The 16,761-nt window shown below is 39.9% G+C and overlaps 6 protein-coding genes across 12 annotated transcripts; 3 read left to right on the forward strand and 3 right to left on the reverse strand.

Annotated features, from left to right (window-relative positions):
* The first annotated feature begins 12 nt into the window (after positions 1 to 12).
* Positions 13 to 4,793, forward strand: LOC108612576 (uncharacterized). 4 transcript variants are annotated; one of them, XM_018005507.2, is made up of 4 exons: positions 13 to 216; positions 1,092 to 1,145; positions 1,206 to 1,282; positions 1,606 to 4,793. In XM_018005507.2, exons 1-4 carry the CDS (start codon positions 202 to 204, stop codon positions 1,667 to 1,669), a joined length of 210 nt encoding a protein of 69 aa, XP_017860996.1. In that variant the 5' UTR covers positions 13 to 201; the 3' UTR covers positions 1,670 to 4,793. The 4 variants fall into 4 exon arrangements, with proteins under 4 accessions (XP_017860996.1, XP_089324853.1, XP_089324852.1 ...); XM_089468727.1 differs by lacking the exon at positions 13 to 216 and adding an exon at positions 259 to 598; XM_018005506.2 differs by lacking the exon at positions 13 to 216 and adding an exon at positions 694 to 1,014.
* On the reverse strand, positions 1,656 to 2,482 carry EMC4 (ER membrane protein complex subunit 4). The gene is made up of 3 exons (XM_018005496.2): positions 2,341 to 2,482; positions 2,150 to 2,279; positions 1,656 to 2,087 (listed from the first exon to the last, which is right to left on the reverse strand). Exons 1-3 carry the CDS (start codon positions 2,394 to 2,396, stop codon positions 1,773 to 1,775), a joined length of 501 nt encoding a protein of 166 aa, XP_017860985.1. The 5' UTR covers positions 2,397 to 2,482; the 3' UTR covers positions 1,656 to 1,772.
* Arf1 (ADP-ribosylation factor 1) lies at positions 2,779 to 4,559 on the reverse strand. Its single transcript, XM_018005495.2, has 4 exons — positions 4,412 to 4,559; positions 4,238 to 4,347; positions 3,895 to 4,020; positions 2,779 to 3,597 (listed from the first exon to the last, which is right to left on the reverse strand). Exons 1-4 carry the CDS (start codon positions 4,557 to 4,559, stop codon positions 3,433 to 3,435), a joined length of 549 nt encoding a protein of 182 aa, XP_017860984.1. The 3' UTR covers positions 2,779 to 3,432.
* Positions 4,794 to 5,194: 401 nt separating the features above from the next.
* On the forward strand, positions 5,195 to 8,798 carry LOC108612583 (tRNA (cytosine(72)-C(5))-methyltransferase NSUN6). Of its 3 annotated transcripts, none has more exons than XM_089468723.1 (2): positions 5,195 to 5,496; positions 7,470 to 8,798. In XM_089468723.1, exons 1-2 carry the CDS (start codon positions 5,464 to 5,466, stop codon positions 8,727 to 8,729), a joined length of 1,293 nt encoding a protein of 430 aa, XP_089324849.1. In that variant the 5' UTR covers positions 5,195 to 5,463; the 3' UTR covers positions 8,730 to 8,798. The 3 variants fall into 3 exon arrangements, with proteins under 3 accessions (XP_089324849.1, XP_089324850.1, XP_017861004.2); XM_089468724.1 differs by lacking the exon at positions 5,195 to 5,496 and adding an exon at positions 6,933 to 7,074; XM_018005515.2 differs by lacking the exon at positions 5,195 to 5,496 and adding an exon at positions 7,119 to 7,260.
* Positions 8,799 to 8,970: 172 nt separating this feature from the next.
* Positions 8,971 to 14,372, reverse strand: Chro (chromodomain-containing protein chromator). Of its 2 annotated transcripts, none has more exons than XM_089468709.1 (6): positions 14,175 to 14,372; positions 13,132 to 13,212; positions 12,619 to 13,059; positions 11,563 to 12,557; positions 10,190 to 11,468; positions 8,971 to 10,126 (listed from the first exon to the last, which is right to left on the reverse strand). In XM_089468709.1, the coding sequence occupies exons 2-6, from the start codon at positions 13,187 to 13,189 to the stop codon at positions 10,029 to 10,031; spliced, it is 2,871 nt and encodes a 956-aa protein (XP_089324835.1). In that variant the 5' UTR covers positions 13,190 to 13,212; positions 14,175 to 14,372; the 3' UTR covers positions 8,971 to 10,028. The 2 variants fall into 2 exon arrangements, with proteins under 2 accessions (XP_089324835.1, XP_089324834.1); XM_089468708.1 differs by lacking the exon at positions 14,175 to 14,372 and adding an exon at positions 13,879 to 14,039.
* Positions 14,373 to 14,477: 105 nt separating this feature from the next.
* Ssl1 (general transcription factor IIH subunit 2 Ssl1) lies at positions 14,478 to 16,318 on the forward strand. Its single transcript, XM_089468722.1, has 3 exons — positions 14,478 to 14,711; positions 14,775 to 15,116; positions 15,181 to 16,318. The coding sequence occupies exons 1-3, from the start codon at positions 14,647 to 14,649 to the stop codon at positions 16,169 to 16,171; spliced, it is 1,398 nt and encodes a 465-aa protein (XP_089324848.1). The 5' UTR covers positions 14,478 to 14,646; the 3' UTR covers positions 16,172 to 16,318.
* The last annotated feature ends 443 nt before the right edge of the window (positions 16,319 to 16,761 follow it).

A 16,761-nucleotide genomic window follows, 5' to 3' on the forward strand; every position in this document is an offset into this window, starting at 1 on the left:
CGTAGTGTGCCAGCTGTTAATAGGCTCGCTCTTTATTCTCATTTAGAAAGACACACACACACACTCAAGTACACAGGCACACCAGCGCGCTCTCCCGCGGTGGTCGTTCCGTACAGATTTGACAATTTCTTGAACTCGGTTGTTGTTTTAGTTCTCACTCTGGCGCGTGCGGGCGAAAAAGGTGATTTTAATTATTGGACAATGTTGAAGTTTTTGGTGAGTAATGCACGTAATAAAAGGGAAAGTGTGTGAAATTTTCGATTGCACGACTGCAACAAGTCGACAGTGTTCTTTTGTCATGTGTTTATAAGTTAATCGTACAAATCGTGCTGTTCTTTTTACGGCGATGATTTAATGCCGTTGCTGTGTTATTGTTGTCACTGTGTATCATGGGACAAAGACATAACAACAATTTAGCCAGTAATATGCAAAAAACACCAGCAAACGAAATACTGTTTATTTATAATAATTTTAAATACGTCAGCTTATCCAGCTTCGTGCTTCTGTCGTCATATGTCAAAATGGATCCATAAATCGCAGGCTCCGCTTTTATGCACCTGAAGTGAATCCTTGCTCAAAATCACTAACTTTATGAATGGTTAGTGTCAAAGTTTAATGCGCATATGAAATAAATTAGTATGGCAACTCCAAAAAAATATTCCGAGCTATCGATATCTAAATGGATCTCAATATACGATGCCGCCTTTTGGCTAGATACAAATGTATCTTCTATTTGGCCATAATCTCATGTTTCAATATCATAGAAAAGTCATTCTTGAATATGTTTATTCCATCACAGTAGTCAGATTAAAATTCAAGTAACACATCAATTTTTTTACAAATTTAATGTAATTATTTGGAAATTTCTTTAAAAATCGTAAAGCTAAGAAAATGAAATTGCTTGGATTAGGAAGGCAAATATTGGCGAAACGATGGCAATCTTCATGCCAATCATGTGACGAGATACCTCCGTGCCCGGCCAAGCGAAGCCGTCGTCGAATGATTTTCTGCTTGGTCTGCAGCTTTAAAAAGCTTGAAACTTATATACATGAATAATTTATTAATAAAACTCATTTATATTTTTATTGCAGCTCACCTTTGGGGCCGGAGTTTACACAGGTGTCTACGTATCGCAGAATTACGAAGTATGCTCTCTTAAAAGAAATGAAAATGTGAAGCTCTACTTAATCCACTTCCTTCCACAGGTACCTCGCGTAGATGATCCCCCCAAGCTGGTTGAAAAAATGAACAAAAAACTCCGCGAACTCATCGAGGGCAAAAAGTAAAAACTCAACTACGGATATGTAGCCTTTTAAACCTAAGCAATTTTATTAACAATCAAAATATAGCTTTGTTCCGCGAACGCAAATACAAATTTCCAATACAGCAGTGTATCTGACTTTCAAATGTCGAATAAATAACAACACATTTTGGATTTCTCAAAACAAAATGTGGGAGCAAAATAATACTCAAAAACTGCAATTGAATACCGGTTCCGAAATAACAAAATTAACCATTTAATTGTTAAATATAAGTTATGAATAAATTGACCGCAATTTTAAATACATACTCTATCAAATTCTGTTTTTTGTTTACTCTTCGCAGATCGCCAACCGAACAGATAGTGCATGACATCAAAAAGGAGGCCAAAAAGATTTTGGATGATTGAGACGGACGAGACGAAAGACAATATATATATTTAGTTACATTTTTGTTATGTGTTAAACAAATTTATCTATGACTCAAATAAAGGATACGTTTAAAGTTACAATCTAAATAAATGAAACACCTCCTCCATAATACTCTAAACGCGTTTGGGGCTGCACAAAGGCCAGCCAGTCGGAGGCGTGGGTGGGCAGCAGGCCCATGCTATGACATTTATACAGAGCGAGCGCTACGTTCGCCAGATTTCCCAGTATATAGATTATGCGCTGACCGGTGCCCTGTGCACCCTCGGCCATTTTGGAAGTCACTTGTGTGGTAAACATTGCCTTAATCGGACGTATCAACATCATGCCTACCATCATGATCGGGAAAATGGATATCGAGTTGCCGGACATATACATAATGAACAGGTTCATAGGTATCTAGAGAGTAAATAAAATCCAAAGGTTACAACCGGCCATCTCTAGTCGTATTCATTGCATACCTGTTTCAGTGGTCCCAATGCCAAATCCCATGATTTCTTAATTACCAAACGTTGATCACGTACGACTTCAGTTTGATTGACTAGAGCCGTGGGATTATATCCAGGCGGCGAGGGCATATCTGCATTTTTGCTGCATCACAGGAGCAGGAAAATTAGCCTGACGTGTTATTTACAACAGTTTCTATATTTACCTAACATTGAAGTCCAGTGCCCACTTAGATTTCTTTGAGTTTTGCTTGGCCGACATTTTAACAATGTTTTTGTCAGGTTTTCTGTTAATTTAATTGAAAAATTACTTATAAATTGGCACCAGCAGCAAAGACTGTGTTATCGTTACTGACAAAAGCAACCCTGCACGTGCCGGGACAGTGTTGAGTAAAATTTGTCGGCGATTGATCAAAATATGCTTTTAAATTATCGATAACATCAGTAAACATTAATGAATAAATTGAAATATTTATTTTCATGTGTATCAAAAATGGTTCAGCATGTTTTGTTTATTTTAAATTTTATTTAGAATTACCTTTATAAATAGTACTTGCCGTTTTTTATTTTTTATTTAAATATAGTTTATGTGTTTATTGTTGTTACTTGATTTGCTGCCAAGCGACGGACACAAACAAAGAAAATTAAATTTGTTTTTTTTTCTTGTATTTTTTTTTTTAAGAGCAATTACAATTACAGTTTTGTTTTTCTCATTATTACTTTTATATTTATAAAATTAAAAAGAAATATATATTGATGAGGGGTAGGGCAAAAATAACTTAAAAAAGATAATTTTATACCATATACTTTTCTTGTTGCTTTAGTTTGTGGTGGTTGGGTTCTCATTTTACTCATTTTTGCATTTGAACATCCAATAATTATATATATATATAATTTTAAATTAAATCATAGCGTTTTTAATATGCTGATGCTGCTTTGAAAAGTTTTGTGTTATGTTGTGTATGTGTGTGTGTGTGTGTGTGTAGTTTTGTTGTTGTTTGCGATTCTTAAACAAGTTTTCATTATGCGAGCATCGGCTTTGCGTGTTTATTCTTTTACTTTTTATGTTTTTGTTGGAAAATATGGAAATGCGCAGAACCCGAACATCGCTCTTCATCTTTGTCTTCTTGATTTTATAATTTTTATTCCCACATGTAAGATGCCGTTGTCTCTAGTTGTTGTTGTGGCTATTCTTGTTGTTGTTGAAGATTTCAAAGTTTAGTGTATAATTATTTTTGTTGTTGTGGTTGTTGTTGTTTTTTGCGGTTGTTGTTTCTGCTGCTATTATTGTAGTTTATTTAGCGATTAGCATTCTTGAGCTGGTTAGACAACCAGTCAAGTCCCTCATAGAGACCGTCGCCGCTGGTTGCACACGTCGCCTGTATATACCAATTGCGATTTCTGAGTGAATGCAAGCCTAACTTATCGGTAATTTCAGCCGCATTCATTGCATTTGGCAGATCCTAGACAGGAAGAGAGAAAGAGAGAGAGAAGGTGGACATTTAGTTTTGATTAAAGAAATGGAAAAACATTTCTCTATTAATTAGTGGGAGTGCACTTTCAAGACCCTGGTTATCTCGCGCTACAGTTTTTCTTTCTTATCAACACCAATCAACATTTGTTTAACACGTGCTTTAGTCTAGTTTGCGCAGTATGCTATTTCAAAAATGCTGACGTCATGGAAGTTGTTTAATTTTAACAAAAGCTATGCTCGAAGAAACATCCGCTAATTAATTGTCTACTACTAACTAAATAATTACCTGTTTGTTGGCGAATATTAGTAAGACTGCATCTCTGAGCTCGTCCTCGGCCAGCATACGCATCAATTCCTCTCTCGCCTCGCCGATACGCTCTCGATCGTTGCTATCAACGACGAAGATAAGACCCTGTATAACGTATATATAAAGAAAACACATAAAGCAATGTTAATCGGGTGCGAAGATAACGATTGGAAATAAGGTATGCAGTCTATAATAGGAGATATCAGTCCCGTCTTGAAACAAAAATTAACTTTGAATAATCATAAGTAATCATTACAAGTTGTTAACATCATCTAGATTGAATTAATTGCTGATAAAGTTGATTAATGGGAAGTGAACGTACTTGTGTATTCTGGAAGTAATGCCTCCATAATGGACGAATTTTGTCTTGGCCGCCCACATCCCACACTGTAAAGCTAATATTCTTGTATTCTACAGTCTCCACATTGAAACCTGCAAGTGAACGAAATAGGGAACAGATTAGTATTTATTCAATTATCACAGATGTCTTACTTACCAATAGTAGGTATCGTTGTAACAATTTCGCCTAATTTGAGTTTGTACAGAATTGTGGTTTTACCAGCGGCATCCAAACCGACCATCAATATTCTCATTTCCTTTTTGCCGAAAAGGCCTTTGAATAGATTCGCAAATACATTTCCCATGTTGATGCTGCTTGTTGCTTCGCTCCTTCTCCTTTCTGTCTTTCAATGTGGATGGGATGTTTATTATATAAATTAATTACACTACACAGCTGACTGTTGATTCTTCTTCTTCTTTGTTTAGTATTTTATAGAGTAACTTTTATAAACAAGTTCAAATCCGAGTTGCCAAAATTGCTGTCGAATGCAACTCCTTTGGTGGATGTGTGCGGTGCTATTGCAACTTGAAAAAGAAACTGCAATGAATTAAAGAGACCAAAAGACCGAGCGCAAAAGTTAGTTTCACTTAGCTTAATTCGATTAACTGACAAATAAATATATAATAAAATTACAACAAAGGGGAGCGCAATTAAACTGAATTGAATGTGAGTAGTGAAGTTTTAGTCAAATGTTGTTCAGGTTTCGCAGCTTAATTGCAAACTGTTTTAATAATTAAGCTTCGATTGTTAAGCTGACGTGTTTGAGGCGAGCAATGATGAGTAAACCGGAAAACGAAATGAAATTATGAAATCTACCATTAAAAAATGAAAATGCGATCAACAAATCTGCCTCAACCAAGCGAGCCACTTAGCCAGCGAGAAAGTGTAGAAATTGCCAAGGAAAAGCTTTTACCAAAAAAGTTCATTGACAACCGCAAGTTCAAGAAGTCGCATTCAGAAAATAAAAACAACAAAGAAAAGAGCCTGTCAAAAATAAAGAAAAGACAACATTGATTTGACTGTTAGGTTCACAGCCGGCGCTCAGTCGACGCTGACGCTGACGTCGCAGTAACTGATAAGGTATTGATTTTTTTTTTGTTCGTCTGTGTCGCACGTCTTTTTGAAGGAAAAACGTGTAGTGCGCGTAAATGATTTGAGGTGGGAAATGTGCTAGATTTATCAGTGCAAATGCTCAGCGCTCCCGCTCGATGACTCGACCGCTGTCCAAGTCGAAATCTGTGGTGAGTCAGCAACAGTAGCGGATTTAACTATTGTTAGTGCGTATGTGTGTGTGTGTGCGTTTTTTTTTTTTAGTTAAAGTTCTGACACACATACATCAATTTACTCCTATTTGCAATTGAATTGAAATTTTAATTGATTTCGAATAGAAAACAACTACAATGTGGCAGCACAGTGGCGACTTGAGTGGCTACCTTTAAAAAAGGAATGCGCAAATAACTAATGAACACGGTATTTGAATAACTCGCATAAATACTGTCTAAATAACGCGCCATTGCAAAGAGAAAAATCAAAACTAAACCATTCAAACGCAATGTCGCAAAAAAAAAAAAATGTGTAAGAAAATTAAAACTACACGTAGCAACTTTTATATGCCGCCGCCAGCAGCACAGCAGCAGCAACACCCTGCAACGCACACACGGGCACAGTACATAAACACATATACGCACATGAGAGTTTAGGGTTGCCTAAAGACTTGTGTGCGTGTTACATTTTCGTTGTTTAAGTCGTTTGGCAAAACGAAAATCACATAGACAGCCATTGATGGAGTTGAAAGCTCATCAAACGTGTAGAATTGTTTATTTTCTATTGTTTGCGTTGCAAATTAATACACTGGGTAACCCACGCACACATTAGACAGCCCTATGCAATTTTTTAAGTGTATGTGTTTGTGTGTGAGTGGATGCCTTTGTGTGAGTACTAAGAAATGATGACGGCGACGTATGCTTTTTTTCATTTGCTGTCGTCGAACAGCGGTAGCCTTGTTTTATTAATTTTTAGTCGAAATACTTGATTGATTTGCACTTTGGACATTGCTTTAGTATTACGTTTTCATTATTTGCACTTTGCACTCATTATTTACCGTTTTCTTTATAGTTTTTTTTGTAAATTTCCCTTTGACCAAATTTTCTGCCTCCAAACCGACAGCAAAGAAGAATGTACAAGTTGGCGATGACACAGAGTTGGTTGCGATACCTTTAATCGATTCCCACTGTATAGGACAATCGATATTTCTCACTTTCAAAAGGAATTCAATAAAAAATGCATTATATAATAGAGCAATACTATCACAATGCAAAACAAATTGAAATAAATGTGCAGTAGTTTAAATAGTTGTACGATGCGGCTTAAATTTCTTTTATTGTGAACGATAATTTGAGTTTCGTGCATTCGATTGCAATACCACTCCCATCGCAAGTAGCTCACGTCAGATGCATGTGTGTGTGTGTTAAAATTTCTACACTAATACACCAACATCACCCACATTGCTGCGGCAGCACTTTTAATACAAAAAGATGAAAATGCTACCAGCTTTTTACTATCATGCGCCGTTTTATAACAGTAGCACTTAAGACTTCATTTACAAACAATACGCACCAAATAATTGAATCAAACGCACACCAATTTGAGCAGAAATTTTAGAAATTTCTGCTTGGAAATGTCTAAAAATCACAGAGCGAAATAAAACTTGACCGAGAATACACTTGCCTTTGAAAAAACTGCAAATTCACCAACGCTGAAAATGAACGCAATGCTGAGCGTGCCCGTATGCTAGAGCAGCAGCACTATAATATGCTATGGTGGGTTTTTATACGGCATTCATATGCTGCCACGTCTTGTCCACAAGCGAGGCCGGTGTGTTGAATTTAGAGATGATAACAAGCGTGACATGCTAGATATTCCAATCGATTTACAGAATGTTTTATCCAAAAACTCCATTTTATGGCAAAGGGTTACTACTAGAAAATGGAATTCTTAAAGTAAACGTGAGTCAATATTACAACTGTGTTTCGAGATAGGGCAAACAGTCAAGCGACACTGCTGTCAATATGTTGTCTTAAGAGGCAGACGGTCAAGAACGATATATCGATAATTCTGTTGTCTACTAGGGCAACATTGCTCTAATTACTCAACACTGATGTTTAACTTGTGATTTTGTTTTAAAGTTAGTAAATTTTCATCAATTTTTACGCAGTCCCACGAATTGGACAAACTATTATCATGGCTCTGCAAGACACCCCGCATTACAACATATCGCATCAACACACTACGCACCAGTGTGGCGGACTACAAACTGAAATTGGAAACCAAATTAAGCGCGCTTTATGGTTCGTCAGCTCCTCTAGTTTATGGGTTGAAGGAAATACCTGAAATGCTGTGCATTTCACCTTTGGATACAACAACGGATAATAAATATGATGACTGCCGCAAGGAGCTTATTGTTGACACCAGTTGCGGCGCTGCGGTATTGCGTGGCGCACACATTTATGCTCCTGGCGTGTTGGCCATGGAATCTGGCACTCAGCTTCATGAACTTGTTAATGTGTTTGCCGATTTGCCAGGCAAATGTAAGCGGGGCACATCAACGCGCTACGACTGCAATGAGAAGATCTTCATAGGTGTGGGTGAGGTGCTCATGCAACGCCATCAGCTGTACAACAACAAGGAACAACCAGCTTCGGGAATTGCTGTGCGCATGCAAACGAATGTGAGTGGAGTTCCCACATTGGGAGATCTAAGTGATGGTGATGCACTGCTCCAGAACTTGCCCTCGATGGTATGTGTAAGGGTGCTAGATCCCCAGCCGGGTGAACGCATTCTTGATATGTGCGCGGCACCAGGCAACAAAACAACACACATGGCCGAACTGATATGCAACAGAGGCACCATAATTGCCCTGGATAACTCAGCGAGTCGTGTGCGCTCCATGACAGAGAAGCTTGCCAATTACACTTGCATTACGGCGCATCAATTTGATGCTACAAAAGCATGGGATGACAACAATGATATAGATTCAATAGCTCCGCCATTTGCATCCGGTAGTTTTGATCGCATACTATTGGATGCTCCCTGCAGTGGATTGGGAAATCGCCCGCAGCTCTGTTGCAACATTAAGCAACCCAAGGTGCTTCAATCCTATCCACATATACAGCGCAATCTACTATCTCAGGCTGTGCCCTTGCTCCGTCCTGGTGGCATCCTTGTCTACAGCACCTGCACCGTGACCGAGGCTGAATGTGAGGAGATCGTGTCCTGGGCTTTGCGCAAATACACTGAACTGCAGCTAGTGGATGCGACACCGAAACTGGGTGCACCTGGTCTACCATTGCCAGATTTGGAAGCTGCTCAGTGCGACCTTCTGCAGCGCTTTGGGCCAAGTCGTGAGAATCGTATGCAAAACTTGGATACTGTCGGCTTCTTTATAGCCAAATTTCAGAAGCGAGAGATTAGTTAGAACTAAGCAACTTACTGTAATAACTATGATTGAAAGCTATAGAATAGAATAATATATAAAATTAATGTATCGGAACTGTATTTTATTTAGTCGTTTTTTCTATGCAAGATGAGTTGATCGCATTCATCCAGAGTCGAATTATTACTTTTTTTCATTTGACTTGAAATTGCTATTCCTAATTTGTTATTTTTAAGTTAATCAAACTACACAGAATTCGTTTTCCCAATTATCAATTCATCAATTTGTATCCAAAGTCCATTTGAAATCGCCTGAATTTCATCTTTTATTATTTTAATTTAAATTGCAGTTAATATATATATTTGTTTATATTTTACAACTATGCATTTTGTTAAGTGTTTGTGGCATTTCTTCTGTTTCCTCTTTTTTTAATAACGAAATTAGCATATTGTTGTTTGCTTTAGTTCATTCGATTTTAAAAATTACTTAAATAATGTACAATACATATCAATAATTATAATATTACAATTACATGATCTATTTCTAATTTTTTTTGCTGAGTGTGTGTATCTGTATGTTTGTGTATGTGTCAGTGTGTGCATGTGTGTGTGTGTGTTGCAAATTCTAAATATTTTGCTGAGTTATCTAAATAGTATATTTAACTTCTCTTTCTTCAAAATGCAACAGCTGCATTTAGTTGTTGCTTAGAATAAAGAATTGCATTATGATTTACTTTAAGTTATTTAAATTAGATAGTTTTTGTTTGCTTGTTTTTGTTTATAATTTCTTGCTTTAATTAATACAAGTACAAGTTGATTTGTATGTATGTTTTCTAATGTATATTTGTTGCCGCTGTTCATGATTGAAGATTACGCTTGGAATCGACTTATCCATTAGATCAGAAAACTCTGCAATCTTCAAAATTTACATAGCTTCTTACTCATATATGTATATATAAAACAGATCTCAACCCCATCATGTCAAAGTAATATTACTTTACTGAAGAAAATTTCAATTACTGCAAAGCTAGCTATTTGTTTTTGTTTGCATGGACCTTCTGAATAGATCGAATTGAATTATTTAAAAAAATAGAAGTTTTTAGAGTAAAAGGATGGGGAATGCGTATGCTCAATGTGCGATATGGTTGGCAAAATGGGAACAGCTACGGCTACGGATACGGCTACAGCTACAGGATGCCGATGCTTAAATTTTAAGCGGGTTTCCTTCTTTCTTGTGTGTGTGTTTGTGTATCCTTACAACAACGGCCCGTGCTTTATATTTATGTATCGTTATAATGCTTACGACCTACATACATGCTATATATCTTTTCTTTTTAATTCTTTACGTCGGGATATTTAGCGTCTTGAACTGATCTTCTTGCATCTCAGTCATCATGAAGGTGCCATCCTGCAGCAACAAAACTACGCGACGGGTTCCACCTGTAATTTGAATAAATTTAAATTTTAATTTATGAAATTATTTTAAATTAATGTCACGCTTACCTGGGGAAGGTAAATCCGCTTGCACCACCTCGGCAGGTATTTGTGCCTCGGTGCCATCGCTGTCCGATGTTGTGATGTGAATCTGCGCCGTGTGTGGCGTGCTGCCCGCTGATGCCGCTTCCTGTTGCTGCTGCTGCTGCTGCTGCAGCACAGCAGCCTGATGCTGGGCCAGTTCCTCCTCAGTCATGGTCACAAGTATATGCTCGCCATCAGCGGTGGCATCGCCTTGTTGGCCCACAGCGGCGACGGCTTCAGCCACAGCATTGTCCAGCGTTAACACATCCTGATCATCGCCCTCGGCGGCTGCCACATAGGCGAACTGTTGCTCCCCATCGGGTCCCTGGGTCACGAGTATTGTCTGGCCCTCGGCATTCTTGCCGGCCACCTGATAGACGGTGCCATCTTCGCCACGCACCAGCAACGCGGAGCCATCCTCGTTGGTGAGCACCTGCTGATCACCACCGAGCAGCGCTTGAGCGGCAGCTTCTAGCTCTTCGCGCTGCTGTTCCTGTTGTTGCTCCTGTTCCATTTGAAGCTGCGTCTCCTCCTGGCCAATTAGCTTGCCAGTAATGGGGCACAGCTGTGCCTGATGCTGTTGCAGATCTTCCTGCTCTACCTCCATCTCGATTTGCATGGGTTGTGCTTTAGCGACTGCTGCATTTGTAGTGCGTTGTCTCAGTGGGTTCAACTGTTGGACCTTCTGGATCTGCACCTGCTGCTGTTGCTGTTGCAAGGCTTGCGCTTGCTGCTGACGCTGTTGGCGCACCTGCGCAACACGCTGGGCCTGTAGATCCTCTCGAGTCATCACCTTCCGCGTCACCTTGAGATCCCCAGACTTTGATAATTGCAATATCTTTTGCTCTGGCGTTACCGCCTTGGATCCAGCCACTTGTCGCTGCTGTGGCGTATTGGCGCGCGTGACCAGCATGCGTGCTCCAGCTCCAGTGGCAGCTCCGCCTCCAGCTCTGGCGGCCATTGGCGTCTGTCGCAGCGGATTGGGCGTGCTGCTGCTGCCCACAGGCCGACGTTGCATAGGAGGCACCTGGCCAGGAGTGCGCAACACATGCGTGCGCTGACCAACGGTAACCGGTGAATTGTTGCCAGATGATCGACCAACAGCCATGCGCTTGCCCACCGAGGATGTGGTTGTCTGGCTAGGTTTTGGAACTGGCGAAAGTGCGCTACTCTCCGATTGTTCTACGCGAAAGATGCCGCTGTTGTTGTTGACCATTTCAGAGCGGGATAAATAACGCACTGGACACTCAAGCTTATTACGTTTCTTAAAAAGAAAAGAGATAGAGATCAGGTTAATATATTTATAGATAGAAATAAATATATGTATATTTTTATCGACCATCAGTACGAATACTTACAGCGTATATAGTATTGGGCATTTCGGGCTTTCGGAACAGGCCCGTGCTTGTGCTGTCCTCCGTGTAGATGACCTCACCCATTTTCTGCTCCTTATCGCCAAAAAGAGAGCTGGACGAGGAATTGCCATTGATGCGAGCAGGCGTGGTTGGTATTTTGGGCTTATTCAGCTGCACGGAGCTGCCGCCGTTTTTTAAACGCTTCACAGTGTGCGAAGGTATTAGATCCTCCTCAAGATCTTCCAGTTCCATCGAGTCATTGGAGGCATTTAGTCCAGCAGCTTCCGAACTGGAATCTGTATGATTTAATTTCCGTTTAATACCTGTTGCCGTCGATCCAGTTGTCGACCATTCCTGTTCCGTTGCAGACTCATCCTCATTAGCCGAGGAGGGCGACGTCGAGCCCTCGCCGGTACCGCCTTCGCTAACCCATTGTTTGAATTGATCCATAGCTTTGGTCTTGGAAGTGCGTGATGGACGCGATGCGCCTGTGCTTGAATTGGGTGATATTGCAGAGGATTGTGGACTATGCGGGGCGGCGTCCGATTTGCCTCCAGTCTGAGACTGCTGTTTGTCTTGCTGTGGTTTTTCCTGCTGCATACGCTTAAGAGCATCTAGGCTCTTCTCACGCTTAAGCTTCTGCCGCGCCAGCTGCTTTTCAAACATTTGCAGAAAGTAGGGTACTCGCTCCAAATTGGCCATCACCTCCCATGTATTTTCATTGTGCGACCGATCAATCCATTTAACCAGATATTCATGGGTTTTCCGGCGTGGATTAAAGCGTTTCGCCACAATACTGTCCACAGCCTCCTCAGTTCGTTGCTCAGTTTTGGGATCGACTCGCGTGGCAATGCGATTGTTATTCTTGACAACGCCCGATAATGTCGATTGTGCTGAGGCTCCAGGTGGAGTGGGCGTACCTGGCTTCGATTTGGGTCGTTCATTTTCTGTATCCTTAAGTTGTGAAGCAACAGTTGGCAATTTACCACCAGGCGATTCTTTAAGTGGACGAAGATTGTGTTATTTAGTATATATGTATAAGAAAAACTATACTCTTACTTCTTGTGGGCGAAACACTTGAAGTGTTGTTACTGTTCGCAGTGCTGTTGTTGTTATTATTGTTGTTGGGATTCACAACAGTTTTGGTGATGCGCACAGGCATATCCTGCAGTTGGCCATGCCCGATTTTGCCAAAGGACTGTATTGTCCGACCGGCAACAATCCAAGGTTCACGCACGCTCTCTTCTAGCTTTACCCAGTGCTGGTAAAGTGCCCAGGAATTGGAAATGTTACTTTCCTTGCGTGTGTGTAACTGTGTGGCCTTCCAAAGCGTGAATGCCCAAATTGTGGGCTTGGTGTCGAGAGATTCCTTCAAACTTGAATTTTCCTTCTCACAGGCATCATCCTCCTTGTGCGACTGAAACTCCTCAACAAAGTTAAAGGCGCGCAAGCAGCGTCCACAAACGAGCACATCCATGTTGGCTAATTCCTCTTGGGCAACTGTATAACGAAGGCTTTCTGTTAAAAATTTCTTTTTTTTTTTTTTTTTTGCTTCGACTTCCAACCACTTGCCTCTTATTATATTTGCGTGTTTGCCTATTTCCGTCGGTGCGATCTCCTGTGCCAACATTATACAAAAAACCACCGTAGTAACTGTAAAATGTACAATTTGAATTTTTTTTCTTTCACAATTTAAAAACAAATAAAAACCGAAGGAAATACGCGCACAAACATACACACGCACATGAGAGCAAAAAAAAAATAAAAGTACAGTGCCGTGGTGTGTTTTGTGAAACGAAGTGGCAACATTCACAACTGGCAGCAAAGTGTGGTGAATTTTTAGCTGTATGTAATGGCTGCAGAAAATACAGAGCCTCAGCAGAAAGGCGAGCACAAAGCGTAATGGCCAAAAAATGCAACGAACGCCCGCACAAAAGTAGACGCACAAAACAGCAAACCGGGCGCGAAAATGCAACATCAAAACATGAGCTCCTCTACACAATATTTAATTTATTCAAATTTATATACATAATAATATTCTTTTCTTGTTCTTATCTTTAACTAGCCGCCATTTTTGGGTTGAACGCCGCATATTGCATTTACATCTGCATTGAATGTATTAATTAAATATAGACACCCATTCACTCACGAAACTTAGCTCAAGGTTTTATAAATGTTATACGGATCATTGATACAATACAGCCCCTTATCAAGCTATATTTCAGACAAAATATTCCATGTATGACCGCTTTTTTCCACATTTATATATGCGCTTTTCGTTTTCGTATTTTAGCTTTTTTTTTTTCTTGTGAAACACACCTTCATATACAAAAGTATATTGAGCAAATGTAGAGAACAACCAGTTTGTATTTTAACAACTAATTTTAATTTAACTGTTTTTATTCTCCAACTCGCGCAACGCTGTTCACAATTGCACGCGCGCCAACTCTGAATGCCAAAAAAGTTTGTACAACTGAACGAAGTGGCCAGTTCTGTTTTCAGGGAATGGCTTGGATGACACTTGAGTGCGCTACCTTACATATATGAATTTTTAAACTTCAATAAAAACTGCACTACTAGTATGTATTAATTATTAAATTAAATTAATTACTTACAGTGTTATTTTTTCAACCTCGTAAGTTATGAAATACGCACAATTTATCAGACTTTAATATTGGAAATGTGTCGTATATGCTCAATCGATTGTGTAGCGCCGTTTTCCGTTCGTCCGCGTTTTGTAGCACTTTGTTAGCCAATCACGTGGCGTGGTGTATTTCCGCTCTCAGTATGGCAGCACTGTCCGTTTGACAATTTTTGAGATAAATCAAATTAAATGCGATTGAATAATGCACGGGGATATATTTTATGAAATATATGTAATTTTTTATTTCTGTCTTATATCATTGCTTGCTTTCCGACATTTGACATAAGCTTTTGCTATGAATATTGGCAACTCTATACTTCAGCTGCCTAATCACTTCAGATTGTGCTGTGGGCACACTGTTTGTTTGCCGGTCTGATGTGCATGCCGAAAAAAATAATTTTGTTTTTCTAGTTAGTACAATTAATCATAATTAAGCAACAAAAATGGCCGACGATGAGCAAGACGACCAAAAGGAGTACCGTTGGGAGACTGGCTATGAAAAGACTTGGTAAATTCAGAGAACAGCGGTCTGGTTAAGTTTTGCTATATGTAGAATTGTGTTGTGCTACAGGGAAGCCATCAAGGAGGATGATGACGGGTTGCTGGACGGTGCCATTGCCGATATTATACAGAAGGCGAAACGTAAGCGACAGGCGGATAAGACTAAACAGAATCGGCTGGGTATGATGCGGCACATGTTCATTGTCTTAGATTGCTCTGAGTCGATGAGCGTGCCTGATCTGAAGCCCACACGTTTGTTGTGCACACTTAAGTTGCTGGAGATCTTTATTGAGGAGTTTTTCGACCAGAACCCCATTAGCCAGCTGGGCATTATCGCACTAAAGGCAAAGAGAGCAGAGAAAATTACCGAGCTTACCGGTACCTCGCGAGTGCATCTCAAGGCTTTAGCAAGGTGAGCAGAACGAATATTTTTGAATAGTTGTAAGAGATATCTTGATCATCTTGTTCTTTTGCAGCCTGGCGAATGTCCCTCTAACCAGTGAGCCCTCACTGCAAAATGGCTTGGATTTGGCATTGAAGACACTTAAGGTGGTGCCATCGCATGCATCGCGAGAGATCGTTATCATCATGGGCTCGCTGACTACCTGCGATCCCGTGGATATTAATGTAACAATAGATGAGCTGAAGAGGGAACGAATACGCTGTTCGGTTATTTCATTATCAGCGGAAATTCACATCTGTCGCTATTTGACGCAACAGACGATGGGCACGTTTGGTGCTGTGTTGGACGATGCGCATTATCGGGATCAGTTGTTGTCTCAGGTGGATCCACCACCCGCTGCAAAGACACAGGATAACTCATTGATACGCATGGGCTTCCCGCACAGCAAGAACGAGGTTGAGGGCAAGGATGCACCGCTGTCCATGTGCATGTGCCACATCGAAAATCTTGAAGAGCCCAGCGAATTGTCTACTACCGGTCATCATTGTCCACAATGCAACAGCAAGTATTGTGAGTTGCCGGTCGAGTGCCAATGCTGTGGACTGACGCTGGTATCAGCGCCCCATTTGGCTCGTTCCTATCATCATCTGTTCCCAGTGCCCAACTTCGAAGAATTGTCCTATGACATGGTGCCACCGGCATCGCCTGACTGCGGCAGCTTGCGTAAATGCTATGCCTGCATAAAGGTGCTAAATCCCGTAACAGACAAAAGCGTTTTCAAGTGCGGCTACTGCAATCAGTTCTTCTGCATAGATTGTGATATATTTATTCATGAGACACTGCATGCCTGTGTGGGCTGCAATACAATACCAGGTGTTGCTGGCTTGGTCTACCAGAAGCAAGGTGGCAGAGCCACTGGTAACGTGCCGCAGCACCATCAGCAGCAGCAGCAGCATCAACAACAGCAGCAACCACCGCAGCAGCAACAGCAACAACAGCAACAGCAGCAATCTCAAATGATGCTGCCTTCCACTTCCAAGCAACGCCCTCAGTTTAATATGTAAGATTTAATCGGTTGAGTTGTTCACTAAAAGCAAGCATTATTTTATAGATTAAACTATATTTAAGAACAAAAATTGTATTTTCCCATGCATACAAATAATAGTAGTTTATTTTTGTATATATAATATAAAATTTGATATTTGTTTAAATAGGTTTTTTATTGAAAATTAAACAGGAAAATGAATGGGAAAAAGCTAAATTAGTAATAATTCTAAGGTCAATCGAAAGATGCTTTACAAAAGCCATTAAAATAGTATGATTATGGAGTAAGAGTTGACAATTAAAGACAGTTCACTAAAAAATATATATATGAGGTTTTCAATGAAAAATTTATAAAAAATTTGAAATCGTTTTATATATTGTATTATTTATAAATCATATAAATAATGTTTTTCCCAGCTCTAATATTTAATTTTATTTTGCTACAACTACTTAATTATGAAATGTATGTATTTGTTTTTGCTATTATTTTGTTTTCTCATTTGTGAATGATCGTTGTGTTGATCATTGTTGTAGCTATAATTGTTGTTGCTGTTGTCGTTCACAGTTAATTCTTGTCATTTGGTTCTATGTATTCAGCTTTTGAACTTGG

This window comes from Drosophila arizonae, chromosome 4 (genome assembly GCF_054131065.1).
Source record: "Drosophila arizonae isolate 15081-1271.41 chromosome 4, UAZ_ARI_1.0, whole genome shotgun sequence".
NCBI lineage: Eukaryota > Metazoa > Arthropoda > Insecta > Diptera > Drosophilidae > Drosophila > Drosophila arizonae.

Coding starts and splice junctions, on each gene's coding strand:
- LOC108612576 (XM_018005506.2), top strand. CDS start 892: ATGAAATTGCTTGGATTAGGAAGGCAAATATTGGCGAAACGATGGCAA. Junction 1,015..1,091: donor GTCGAATGATTTTCTGCTTG/GTCTGCAGCTTT, acceptor TTTTTATTGCAG/CTCACCTTTGGGGCCGGAGT. Junction 1,283..1,605: donor GAACTCATCGAGGGCAAAAA/GTAAAAACTCAA, acceptor TACTCTTCGCAG/ATCGCCAACCGAACAGATAG.
- EMC4 (XM_018005496.2), bottom strand. CDS start 2,396: ATGTCGGCCAAGCAAAACTCAAAGAAATCTAAGTGGGCACTGGACTTC. Junction 2,280..2,340: donor GCACTGGACTTCAATGTTAG/GTAAATATAGAA, acceptor CCTGTGATGCAG/CAAAAATGCAGATATGCCCT. Junction 2,088..2,149: donor CATTGGGACCACTGAAACAG/GTATGCAATGAA, acceptor TTTACTCTCTAG/ATACCTATGAACCTGTTCAT.
- Arf1 (XM_018005495.2), bottom strand. CDS start 4,559: ATGGGAAATGTATTTGCGAATCTATTCAAAGGCCTTTTCGGCAAAAAG. Junction 4,348..4,411: donor TACAACGATACCTACTATTG/GTAAGTAAGACA, acceptor GTTCACTTGCAG/GTTTCAATGTGGAGACTGTA. Junction 3,598..3,894: donor TAATATTCGCCAACAAACAG/GTAATTATTTAG, acceptor CTTCCTGTCTAG/GATCTGCCAAATGCAATGAA.
- LOC108612583 (XM_018005515.2), top strand. CDS start 7,192: ATGTTTTATCCAAAAACTCCATTTTATGGCAAAGGGTTACTACTAGAA. Junction 7,261..7,469: donor ATGGAATTCTTAAAGTAAAC/GTGAGTCAATAT, acceptor ATTTTTACGCAG/TCCCACGAATTGGACAAACT.
- Chro (XM_089468709.1), bottom strand. CDS start 13,189: ATGTTGGCACAGGAGATCGCACCGACGGAAATAGGCAAACACGCAAAT. Junction 12,558..12,618: donor AAGTGTTTCGCCCACAAGAA/GTAAGAGTATAG, acceptor GTCCACTTAAAG/AATCGCCTGGTGGTAAATTG. Junction 11,469..11,562: donor TGCCCAATACTATATACGCT/GTAAGTATTCGT, acceptor TTTCTTTTTAAG/AAACGTAATAAGCTTGAGTG.
- Ssl1 (XM_089468722.1), top strand. CDS start 14,647: ATGGCCGACGATGAGCAAGACGACCAAAAGGAGTACCGTTGGGAGACT. Junction 14,712..14,774: donor ACTGGCTATGAAAAGACTTG/GTAAATTCAGAG, acceptor GTTGTGCTACAG/GGAAGCCATCAAGGAGGATG. Junction 15,117..15,180: donor CATCTCAAGGCTTTAGCAAG/GTGAGCAGAACG, acceptor GTTCTTTTGCAG/CCTGGCGAATGTCCCTCTAA.